The sequence below is a fragment of the Amphiprion ocellaris genome, chromosome 15 (assembly GCF_022539595.1).
Source record: "Amphiprion ocellaris isolate individual 3 ecotype Okinawa chromosome 15, ASM2253959v1, whole genome shotgun sequence".
Classification (NCBI taxonomy): domain Eukaryota; kingdom Metazoa; phylum Chordata; class Actinopteri; family Pomacentridae; genus Amphiprion; species Amphiprion ocellaris.
The window spans coordinates 5,167,985-5,180,738 of NC_072780.1; the positions used below are offsets into that span (position 1 = coordinate 5,167,985).

The 12,754-nt window shown below is 39.8% G+C and overlaps 2 protein-coding genes across 2 annotated transcripts; one reads left to right on the top strand and one right to left on the bottom strand.

The window, feature by feature from the left end:
• Positions 1-668: 668 nt before the first annotated feature.
• On the top strand, positions 669-3,558 carry mrpl9 (mitochondrial ribosomal protein L9). Its single transcript, XM_035945852.2, has 7 exons — positions 669-947; positions 1,940-2,099; positions 2,177-2,301; positions 2,395-2,448; positions 2,598-2,699; positions 2,821-2,904; positions 3,116-3,558. The coding sequence occupies exons 1-7, from the start codon at positions 867-869 to the stop codon at positions 3,395-3,397; spliced, it is 888 nt and encodes a 295-aa protein (XP_035801745.1). The 5' UTR covers positions 669-866; the 3' UTR covers positions 3,398-3,558.
• Positions 3,559-5,124: 1,566 nt separating this feature from the next.
• prcc (proline rich mitotic checkpoint control factor) lies at positions 5,125-9,702 on the bottom strand. Its single transcript, XM_023265076.3, has 7 exons — positions 8,915-9,702; positions 8,781-8,825; positions 7,815-8,303; positions 7,454-7,546; positions 7,157-7,303; positions 6,594-6,659; positions 5,125-6,145 (listed from the first exon to the last, which is right to left on the bottom strand). The coding sequence occupies exons 1-7, from the start codon at positions 9,197-9,199 to the stop codon at positions 6,059-6,061; spliced, it is 1,212 nt and encodes a 403-aa protein (XP_023120844.2). The 5' UTR covers positions 9,200-9,702; the 3' UTR covers positions 5,125-6,058.
• Positions 9,703-12,754: the final 3,052 nt, after the last annotated feature.

Consider the following 12,754-nt stretch of genomic DNA (forward strand, 5'->3'; position numbering starts at 1 on the left):
GTGTACATACATCTAACACCTGGTGAAACCTTTGATTTAAAAATCAGTAGTGAAATTGGATATTTGTTCAGTCTGTTACAAGTTACAATTTATGTTCATACACGCTATATATGTACAGTATTTCTGGACTGTTCACCTTTTAAAACTAATTTAGTCTTTCAATAGAGACAGACATTTGATATTGGATGGATGGATGGATGGATGGATGGATGGATGATAGATAGATAGATAGATAGATAGATAGATAGATAGATAGATAGATAGATAGATAGATAGATAGATAGATAGACATCTATAGTCTATCTATAGATAGACTATACATAGATAGATAGACTAGATGGATAGACTATGAATAGATAGATAGATAGATATACTTCATGAATTCAAAGTATTTAGCAGCTTACATACAACAAAAAGACAACGCAGGTTATTAACATTAAAGGTTAATGTTATTATCATGAAGGTTATTACCTGATTAAATATAGGTTGTATATATATGTATATTCGTGTTTATCTATGCGTAAATAAAAAGTCTGATTTCTTTTGACTGTTCACCACTTTAGAACTATAAATATTTCTGGTGATGAAGGTTACGTTAGAGATGTTCGAATATGAATGTTTTTAATTCTGGCTTTTTTCGGGTCTACTATGCGGCCGGCGGGGTCCTTCTACGTCACACAACAAGCGACCACAGCAGATTAGCCTTTAGCTAACATGCGTGCTGTCTCTTTGTAACGGTTACAGCGAATTGACATGAGATTTTGGAGGATAAATTGATGTTGTCGGCGCTGAAACAAACGTAGCTTCGGTCTTCTGGAGAGTTTTTCGGTGAGTTAAAGTGTCGAAGCTGTTGTTTTTGGAGGAACATGTGGAGCTCCGGCCGCCGTGTCCTTCAGGATCTGCTCAACCAGCCTTCTGTCAGGAGCTTCTCTCTGAGTCCTGCTCAGGTCAGTGTCTCTGCAGCAAACCCAACCAAACACTGATGATCTGTGTCTCTCAGTTTGAAGCTTTCAGCTCCACACACCGCAGTGTTACAGTCCTCTCCAACAAATGTCATTAGAAAGTACTCCAAGTTAATGTCGTCACTTAACACCGACGTTAAAGTGAAGCAGGAAAATACAAAAGTCCAGTTTAAACACGTGATTTTAGTTTAAACCGATTTAAAGACTTGTTGATTTAGCTATATGGTTATTTACACGTGGCTGAAGTTAGCTTCTGATTTGACAGTTAAGTGTAAATACAGTCATGGAAAAAAATGTTAGACCACCCTTGTTTTCTTCAATTTCTTGTTTATTTTAATGCCTGGTACAACTAAAGGTACATTTGTTTGGACAAATATAATGATAACAACAAAAATAGCTCATAAGAATTTCATGTAAGAGCTGATATCTAGACATTTTCCATGGTTTTCTTGATAGTAACCAAAATCAGTTCTTCCATCAATAGCTCTTGCATTGTTCTGCCAAAAACAGCTTTTAGGATTCCATGTTTTCTGTCTGTTTTAGTCACATGATCCACACAGGAGTTAGTACTGATTCATAACCATAGTTTCTGATGACTGCAGTCATGCGTCTTGGCTGCTCTCCACCAGCTTCTCACATTGTTCTGTTGTCACAGCAGCCCATTCCTGTTGCACTAATTCAAACTAATTAGGGTCCGAGCACCAACAGTGCGAAGACCCTATTGAAATGCAAGGAATTATTTGCTTTGTTTTTGGGCTTGTGGTTCTCCATTTTGCGTTTGATGATTTTCCACAAGTATTCAATTGGATTTAGATCTGATGATTGAGCAGCCAAGGCATGGTTCCAATGTTCTGGTTCTCCATCCAGGCTTTAACTGACCTTGCCGTGTGGCGAGTTTCCATGACTGTATGTGTCTCTGTTTGACAGCAGACTTGAAAGTTTGTGAAATCATCTCCAGTTGCTTCATGTTTCCACAGAACACAGTTGTGGTGGAGCGGTGGTGGCAGGTGCCTTTGTCCAAAGTCGGCAGCCCTCCGAGGCTTTACGCTCGAAGACACAAAATCTACAAGCTGGTTGAAGACACCAAAAACGCTCCAAAGGAGAGGATGGAGCTCATCCTGACTCAGAATGTCCCCAGTGAGTATCTCCAGAGCCCTCGATGATTTCACAGTTGTCTCAGGAAGGAAAATGTACTAAAATATTTCTTATGACAGAGCTCGGCGGGCGAGGAGACACTGTGTTCGTGAAGAAATCTGTCGGCCGAAATAAGCTGCTGCCTGAAGGCCTCGCAGTCTATCCCTCACCAGAGAATAAAGTGTTGTTTGCTGAGGAGATGAGGGTGTGTACTGCATTTAAAATCTATCATTTATTCTCCACGTATCAGACCGCATCGTGTATTCATCATTGTCACCTTCTTTTTTTTAATGTGCAGGTTTTGCGTGAGGGCAAACTAGAGGACAGAGTCCAAACCCGCACTGGGCAAATGGTGAGTTTTGATCTGCTGAAGATGTAAACAAGTTTGCGGGATTCTCCTCTCTGTTTAGATCATACGCTTAAGTCACAATTGTAAAGTTGTGAAAGTAGCAACAGAACAGACGTCAGTTTTTAAACAAAGCTTTCCTGCTGTTACTGCAGACGGTGGAGTTCCTCAAACGCTCCAAGCTGAAGATTCATCAAATGCCCTCTGAAGAATTCCAGGTTAACAAAGAAATCGTCTGCAGACAGTTGCTCAAGAAGGTACGGCTGGTTTTGCGTCGGTGTTTTCATCCTCACTTTTCTAATTGAATATAATCATACTTTCATGAAGCGATTCTGCTGTACAAACATGCTTTGTTGTTTGTAATAAAATCTTCCTTAGTTGGGAGTCGTTGTGCCGCCTCATGCGCTGAAGCTTCCATTTGAGTCAGTGAAGGAAGTGGGTGAATACTGGTGTGAAGTTACGGTAAGAAGTTCTTTTTGTTTTAAAACAGCTGTGTCTCATAGTTCAATTTCTGATCAAACATTTGCATCAAGTAAAGCTCCTTTGCTTGTCTTTGTGTGATTGGTTTAAAAAAATACAAACAAGCCAGAGTGTGTTTTTTCCACTGACTGAAAGTGCAGCTGAACTGAGATTAAACAGAATGTTCTGACTCTCGCTCACTTTTATCTTCCAGGTTAATGGAATGGACACAGTTCGCATCCCCATATCGCTGGTGCCGTATGAAGACTTGTCTACGAGCCATCAGAAAATATTGAAAGCACAAAGGCAGCGGCAGGCAGTTGTTCCAGAAGCTGCTGCTGCTGATGAGGAGGAGGAGGAGGACGTTGTTTTAAAGGCTGAAGCAGCAGCGGAGAGTGAAGCTGCTAAAGACTCTGCTGCTGAGGAACCTGTGAAAACTACACAGACGGCACAAGAATCACCAGCAACACCGAGTGAAGACCCGAAAACCAAGTAAAAGACTTTCAGTGAACGTGTTTGTAGAACCAGAGGATATTGTTGCCCGTAATACACATACAAACATCGCAAAGATTGTGAGTTTTATGGAGGACAAATGTAACAACTCAATCCCTGTAATGTGGGTTCAGAACGTACCATTAAAACAGTAATATTCAAGAATACATTTTTATTCAATTTAGGGTTCAATATTGTGGAAAATCAAAGGTTATCTACTGTTTCATGGCGATAGGAAGAAACAATGTGTCAAAGAGAACTGTGGTCAGCTTCCATGTAACTTACAGTACAATACCCAATTTGTTTACTGTATGAAATACCTGCATTAGAGTTGTTGCACAAATTTCATTCTTAGTCCTTCGAAGTTTGCTGTAGTGGAGTATTTATTGGTATTCCTGCATACGGTGGGCTTACCAACACAGAGCACGAGTCTGTGAAGGTAAGCCCACCCAGAACATTTGCAGAGGACACAATTTATAGAGCTGGTCAGAGGGTGAATAGTGGTTAATTTGCATATGGTTGCTAATCAGTAACAGAGGGTAAGACAACAAAGAACAAAAGGTGATTCAATCTAGAGGTCTGGTAAACAACAAAAGGTAAGAGGGGAGGTCTGACAGACAATAACAAATAAAAGATAAAAGAATTGTGGAAACCGTGGGAAATGGAATGAAGGAGTGACAAGTGAGTTTGCTATTTTCTTCATCAGAGTAAAACTAGTAAGAACAAGAAAAGCACTCAGTAGCAGTAGTCCACCAAGGCTGCTCAGTCGTATCATTTGACTGATAAGTCCTCAGCAGTGGAGTTGTATTAGGATCACAATCGTGATCATCAGCAGGCAGGTGACGTGGCTTTCACTTGTCATAGTTACAGTGCTGCTATCTCGCAATGATACCAAAATCTTTAACAAATCCGTGGATCCAGACTATAAGCCGCATCACTGCCGAAATCTATTCACTTGGTCCTTGTCATTTCTGACCTTCACGGAAAATTTCATCCAAATCCGTTATTGAGTAATGTTGCGCACGGACAGACAAACGTACACTGATTGTCACATAACTCGCCCACGTTCCTTGGCGGAGTAATTAATGACTGTCAGTAGACATTCAAAGGTTTATTCATCAGTTTGAACTGCACAACAAACAAAACAGAAGGTAAACAAAGACGGGCGCTTTCAGCAATGCCAATAAATAACGTTATTGGCCGAATTTGGAATGTGGGAGCCAATAAAAACCTGCAAACACTGCCGTGTGTTTTGCTAGTGTTGACATGAAAGCTGCTGAAGGTTTTAGTGGATTTAAGCTCTGTATTCTCAAACACAAAGTGTAGTGAGTTACTTCTGGTTGTCTGGCCGGTACCGAGTGTGTAAATACACGTTCTCAGAAGCTCTGCAGGTTAACTGTAAAATCTGGACGCTGTTTCTGCCCAACAGATGAATCTTTGAGGCAGGTGCAGTGATCCACCACCACCTGCAGCAGTTCACATTTAGAGGTGTGAGGGTTAAAACTGGCTCATGAGTTCACGTTGCTACACTTTGAGAACTAATTGAACACTGAGAGTGTCGTCTACCTAAAGGAGAGAAAACACGGAGGTAAAATAAACGTCAGTGTCTCAGTACTCATAGAAAAGTTGTGTTTGCAGGATGGGAAAGATGCACCTTTTCTCATGAGAAAGAAAAATCTGCAATATTCTCCAAGGCTGGAGAAAACGGCAGCATCTTGTTTGACCTCCAGACACGCTTCATTGCTTTATTCTCCTAATAACACTTTGTGCAGCCAAAACAGTAGATAATAAATCAGACATACAGAAGTCGAAGTGGAGTATTCAAAAGAAAATACAGTAAAACTCTAGCACACCCAGAGAATAAAATATCAACTTGAAATGAGCTTTCTCTGTGTCTAACAGGTAATTGTTCAGTTATTTAGGAGGTAAAACTAAGGTAAAGTTTCTATTTAATGTTAAACATCAGATCCATTTCTGATCTTGAACGCAGCTAAAGAACCAGCTGAAAATAAAGCCCATGTTTGGTTCTCTGGCAATTCAGTTTTCAGCTGTAAGAAGTGAAAATAAACCAAGATCTGGAAAAAAAACTTTTTATCTCTATCGAGCTACTGCAACGTACTTATTCTAACAACATTTATGACAAAGTTGTTAATTCAACATATGAATATGTAACAGCTTTCTTATGCTTCGGCTCATTTCTCACTGAATAATTCCCAGAGAACCAGACCTTTTTGTAGATTCATGTTTTTGACCACAAAACAAAGATCACACCTCGAAGTACACCATGAAAAGGAAGCATACACATTCAAAGGGAAAACATTTATAACAGCCACTTCAGGGTCACGTTGCATCTTTTCTGCCACGGATTATCCTTAAAAATACTGTTACATTGCAATGAAGGTACTGTGCCTATGTTTGCTGTAAATGACTGAGAGGAGAGAATCGGGGCTGACAGGATTTAAGATTTTAGAGTGACGTCTTAACAAAGGAGCAAAAGGAACGACTGAATATTCAACACAAATACAGGATGGAGGGGAGGAAGAAAAATCTGGATTGAGATTTGGGTACTTTTGTTCCGATTTTTCCCTTTGTGTCGGTAAATCTGGGAAGTTCTACTCTAACGTGTTGCTTCTGTTTGCCACCAGTAAGTCCACAGTTATGACATCTAGAAACCGTATTTGGCCTGGGTCTGCCGGCGGGTTAGCTTGTTATCTGCCCAACTGTTCTTCAGCTCCAGCTCACGTTCCTTCGCCTGTAAATGAACAAACAGAGCAAAATTTTTGGTAACTTCAACCAGTTTTTTGAAGAAAAACAAAAGATCCAATCTGCTTGCCACACCGGATCAGTAAATGCTATGCGAGTCTAACTAGGGGGGTTTAGACTAGCAGAGATTTCAGGGAAAAATCTCTATTTATAGAGAAGCCAAAGGCCTGAATATGCAGTCAAGTGTACAAACAATTCAACTAAATCCCCTCCCAGTGTGCCGATCCAAACTCAGAATACCATCAGTGGTGTGTATAAATAAAACCTGCTGTGTGATAAAAGTCTTATGTCCTCCAGTAACACTCTAGGGTTGAAATTTTGAATTTCAAAGTATTTCAATCAGTGCCCTGAATAAACATTTGCGTGGCCATCACAGCATGATGAAAATTACATCATACAAATGCTGAAAGTGTAATTTGAGCTTTAGCAGCCCTCACCTGATGAATGAGATACGTTATCTGATGCTTGCGTCGCTGTTGTCCTGTAGGTTGCTCTCCTTTTTTCTGCACACAGGTAAAGAAAAGTAGAGGTTATGTTGAGTGACATTACACAGTTGTCCTGCTTATAATTATCAAATAGAGGTAAGTCATTTCCTCTGAAACAGTACCGCATGACTCATTTCTATAATGTCATAGCACACCCGGGTTTTACTTGTCTGACTCTAATTACATTATTTCTGCAACAACACAGCAAGTACCAAGTACATTCGCTTTTTTAAAAATTCCTAGACACCTCAATAGCCAAAGTTTCCCTCAATGTTCCAATTATAGGTAATAAAATACTTTATAGCTAGAGGGCTTTAGGTGTTCCCAGTCTGAACTGAGTGTAAATCCATACTACAGAAAAAATACATGATCTTCCTGTTCTCAAATATAACACATAAATCCCTCTTAAGCTCAGAAAACCAAGCTGCAAATACTCTCACACCCACCCCTGTCTATTTAGGGCCTTTTATGTAAAACATGCAGCCAACACGGTGACAGAAAGCTGCTCAGGTCACCTTGCTAAAGGACTGGCGGTTCTGTTTTTCCTCCGTCATGCTCTTGGTCATCCACTGCTGGTTCCCACTCAGCTGATCATCCCCTTTGATCTCCAGAAACTTCACCTCCTCTTTGCCTCGGTTTCTCTTCCCCTGCAGCCGCATGAACTGCAAGACAGGAGGACAGTTGAAGAACAGACTTATTTTATTAAGTAGAGAAACAAAAGAATGATGACCAGACAAAGAACTAGGTGCAAAACTAGTAATATTTAACCCACTTAAAAGGTGTCAAGGAAAGAGCAAAATGAAGCATCTTACCGCTTCGTCATCAAACATGGCGGAGTGACCAGGCTCCTCAGCCTCTGCAGATCCAGGGTTGGGATCTTGGTAGTATGGCTCATTATAGTATCCCTGTTCACAGGAAAAACAACGACAAGGATATCGTTCTGTATTTAAATTCATTAATGTTGGTTTACATCCAATTTATGTCGAAATGATCACATTTCTGACATGTGCAGTGACAGCTCTGGTTTTTCTTTAACTGTTGAATTCACACCTGAGGCTAATATTTAACTTACAAGGTATCAGGATGACATTGAAATTTAAAATATTGACTTCAGTAAATTTGAGCACATTCAGTTTAGTCTGACATGCATATGCAATATAAAGTCATTAGTACCTGAGGGAAAGCCTCTGGGCCTGCTATGGGTTGTTGATACTGCTGATATTGACCTCCCCATCCACCAGCTGCCTCATGGTTCCCCCCAAAGTCGAGAGGAGCGTCTGACTGTCCAGGCTCGTCAGCATCTGTGACAGGAAGAGGCTCTGAGGGGGCTCCAGGCTCAGGCTCTAAGCTGGGGACAACAGCAGGGAGAGGCTGGGAGCTCTCGCCCAGGGAAAAGTAGTTCTGTGGGGTTATGTCGTCCTCGTTGTCCTGGTCGTCTGTGGCTATATGCCTAGCCAGCTGCAGGGCTGCTGACTTTGCCGCAGCTTTGATGGCAGAGGGAGACGCACTAGAACCAAGCAGACCCTGAGCAGGAGTTCCAGGTTTAGGCCCTTTAGGTTCTTGTCGTTTGGTGAGTGCATGAGGAATCAGAGGTCTGTCTTTCTCCTTCACTGTCAGGTTCTTGGGTTGTGGCAGTAGAGAGGACAGTCCTGAACCTGCACCCTGATGTAGAAAAGAGATATGGGTATAAAGGGGAAAGTCTGAAATCAAGGAAAGGCAGCTATCTATGCAAATGGAATAAAATGATATCTTTTCTGTCATCGGTTCCTTATTTTTATGTATGTTAGCATTTTAAAGGACTGGAAACACTGACAAACTCTAAAGGGGGAGGTGGAAGAGCTACACTGAGGCTGGCATGCATCCCAAACTCGGCAATGTGTACACGTGAAACACGGTGGAATTGAGTTACTCCAATGTTTTGTCACAAATATACATCAAACAATCCCATAATGTGATCATGACAGTTTAATTATCTTAGATGGACAGATGGCGCATATTATTCTGCCATTTGTAAGTCTCACAGGTGAGGAAATTCTTCAAAAAAAGACAGTTTTATTAACAATATGGACTGAAACTGGGATCAGAACAACATTTTGGGTATCATGAAAGCAATCACAACCCAGTGAGAGACTTCCTTACCTGAGGTTGTCTCTTCTTTGCTGGTTCATCATCATCCGAGTCTGACTGTGGACAAGAAATTCATAGATTATGAACATATCATTTAGTATCACAGTAGTTCCACTATGTATGAGGCTGAATGACTCAGTACTCACATCCTGTCTCTGGATCTGTGGTACAGTGATTCTGACCGGCTCTGTTCGTTTCCTCGGTTTAGGCAAACTGGAGAATAAGCCTCCCTTAGCTGGAGGAGGATCTAAGTCATCCGCTGATGTGCTTTCTCCTGCTGAATAGTTTGATTTTCTCTCCCTACTCGGTCCATCGTTCCCACCAGCTGATGCTGATTTTTTGGGAGCTGGCAGGACAGAGAAGAGTCCTGCGGCCGGTTTGGTTTCCTCTGAATCACTGTCATCACTGCTGCCATAGGCGACCAAAGACATGTTTGCTGATGTTATTAATGATTAGTAATCTGTAGAGACTCGTGGACATGGAGACCCACTTCTCCCTGATGAGATCTCACTCCCACTAGCTATCCGACGAGCTGACTTAAGATAATCTCTGATCACCACAGTCACAGAGAAAAAAAAGTCATTCCAGGAGAAGCTGTAATGTGATTTTAAAAAAGTGAAAAAAACACGGCACGTCACAAGTAGGCCTCACAGTTCTCTGAGTGACTGAAAAGAGTCCAACTTCACAGAGCTAGCTGCTGTTAGCTAGGCCACCGCAGCAAACGGTGTCAGCGAACTGAGCGTTTCCTCCTCAGACGAACTAAATTAAACTATTGCTGCACAGAAAACGGCATCGGTTGGTGCAGCTGCTGTGTTGTTTTAAACCACAATGCGGTAGTAGAGTGTGTAGCTACGCCAACAAGCTGAGCTCATTAGTCCCAAGATTCCATCAAAACATTCGCCTCCATCATTGGTGTCGGAAGAAACGACGACTGCGCACCTTTCTGCGCAGCTATTTCTTCTTCTTGTGCTACTTTATCAGCAGCTGAACAGCTCCAGTGCAGCACCGCCCCTATTGGACGGAGTGGGAATAAACATTAGTATAAAATCTACTGTACAATCATAATAACTGGAGTTACAAGGTGCTTTCCAAAGAATAACAACAATAAAACATTAGTAAAGACAATGAAATGTTAAAAAGTAAAAAGAGACTTTTACTGCCCAGAACCTAGTTTTATTTATTAATTATTTGATTATTAGGACCGACTGTAGCTGCTATTCAAGAAATTGGTGGTGATGTTATCAGATTTTTTTAGGAATTCAGAAGGAAATTTACCATATAATGGGAAGTGCTAATGATTATTATACAGGTAACACTTTATACATTGTGAGTATGTTTATAAGCAGAGTCATTCTAGTATTTTCCCCATCAGTGTTTTCCACATCAGTGTGTTTAAATTTGGCTACTTTTTAGACCAAAATGGTCTTAAATGCATTCATGCACTATACTTCTGTTTGACTGCCAGTGGGGAAAAAGCTTGAAAATGAAATTCCAAAAAACGACAATTGATCCATGAACAGAAAAAATGAAAAGTGAAAATTTGAAGTGATTTAATATTTTTTCACTTGGTTTTGTCATTATGTGTGTGTGTGTGTGTGTGTGTGTGTGTGTGTGTGTGTGTGTGTGTGTGCGTGCGTGCGTGTGCGTGCGTGCGTGCGTGTGTGTGTTGAAGGGAGTGTTAGGGGAACTCCTGGCCTCAGTATTTTTAGAAATTCTGGCCACTGCCATGTTGGTACTCCACCCAAAAGTATCAAGGATTAAAATTTACATGTGATCTGTCTCAATTTGAAAAGGCAGCTTTTAAAAGAAAAAAACAGCGTGACTCAGTTAATTTTATTTTTCTTAAAACAGAACTTATCATTTCTCTGGTATGATTTCAGCATCTGATGGTTTGTTATTGCTGTGTTCACATAGAGAAATTAACATCCCATCTGTTCAGGGTTTAATTTAATGCCTCTGTAGTAAAAATAAAATAGTGTCTGGGTTCTAACATCTGTCATTTAAGGGATGTATAAAAAAATAAGACACGTCTTTCTGATTCATCTAAAAATCAGGCTTTTACAGAAAAATGTGTAGCTTTGTGTGGTACATCTCACCTAATATCAATTTCTACAGAAAATCAACTTGATAGAAATAAGACTTGCAGCTTGCATGACGCTTTTGCATGAAAAAACAAAAGCGTCCATAGCAGGTTGATTTCTACTAGTTGCCGCCACTGTCTGTCCATGTATAGCACAAGAATCCTGGTACTAAAGCCAAAAGCATGTATACATAGAGAGGTTAGATTGCCAACTGGGCCATGAAGTGACAGCTGCATTTGTTCTTGAATTTTGGAAGAATCAGAGCCCACATTTCATTCATGCCCTGCAGCACCTCATTGGATTAGGATACCAATAGCAAGCGTGTCCAATTAAGGGAAAAAAAAATCTTGTTTAAGGATACAACAGTATTTTGTATTATATGTGTGGTAATAGGTTGATGAGGATCCTTTCTTGTTTTCCCATGAGGTCCATTCAGAAATGGTTTTGTGCTGGTGTGGAAGAACTTGACTGGTTTGGGATAAACTGGATCAAATAGCAACCAAATAACAGTCACATGTGGGTTTAAAGTCTAGTTTTCTACGTATTTCTGACCAATCTGAAATGACTGAAAATGGGATTTAGACTGTTTGGGCACTAATAATATACCCAATAAAACCGAAATGACCTCTTAATAAACCAGTCTACATGTAGAAGTAACTCAATGTCACATAATAATATTCTATTTACTCTTTATGCAACTAATTTGTGGCTTTGAGCTCCAGATTACAGAGTTTGTTAGTTGGCTCACCTTTGTCAGATGATCTGCTCTAGTCTGTACATCACTTTCTCTTTGCCACCTAGATTGCAGAAGCTTTGAGGTTGTGGTTTGTTTATTGGGACATGACTATAGATTTTGAATATTGTATGCATATTTTCAGTAAATCTGGGGTGTTTCCTTAAACAATGCTGTCGTATGAGCCGCTGGTGTGTTGAAATCACCCATTCACAGTGTGACCAGTCTGACCACTAAGCCCAAAATTACACAAGTGTGACATAAACGTGAGCCCAGAAAGATAACAAATCATACATGTGCAATAAAGATAATAATCTGTGCAATATTAGTACTTCTTATTGTATCTTAAATTGCTCAGCTTCTTGACGACTCTCATAAAAGATTGGAAGTAACTGTATTAAGAGATTTTCCCTCTTCTGCAGATGACTTATGTAAAGACTCACATTTGCTTGATTAAGGAAGGACAGTGGTGAACAGTCCTTGCAGACCCCTAAAAACTTCAGGACTGTACTCCTTTTTTTTTTTTAAATTGCCTGGAAACTTGCACCATGAAAAGCATGTTGACCGACACAATAAGGACCTTAAGTTGAGTTCTTTTATCTGTCCTGGAGTCTCAGTTTTGAAGAGGATCGTTGCTTTTTTGTTAGTTTGTTTTGTGCTTCAAGGTTGCAGAAATTATGAATTTGTATGTTTAATCAAATTCTCACACAACATAGCTATGCTCTCTAAATAACTCATGTTTGTTTGCATTTATATTAAAGTGTGCATGATTTATATTCAGTTGCGGATTTATTTGAAGCTCTTGTACAGATTCTTAAAGACTGTAGGGATGAAAGCTACATTGAAGAACTTTAGAAACAAATGGTAACAACTGTTGACAGAGTCACACAAAAATCTATCATAAAAAGTGATAAAAGATAGATAAAAATAGACCAAAAGGCACATCAGAATTCATTAAAGCAAAAAAAAGACAATATTAAAAAGTGAAGTAATATATGAAATAATATTAATAGTGAAGCAATATATTATATATTTCTTTAACTTAAAATTGAAGCAACAAAAGATAGTTATCAATTGACTAAAAAGTAAGTGAAAATACATAAAAGCTGAATAAAATAATATTTCAAAATTAAATGATAAAATATAGATAAAATAGACTAAAACAGTAAGTG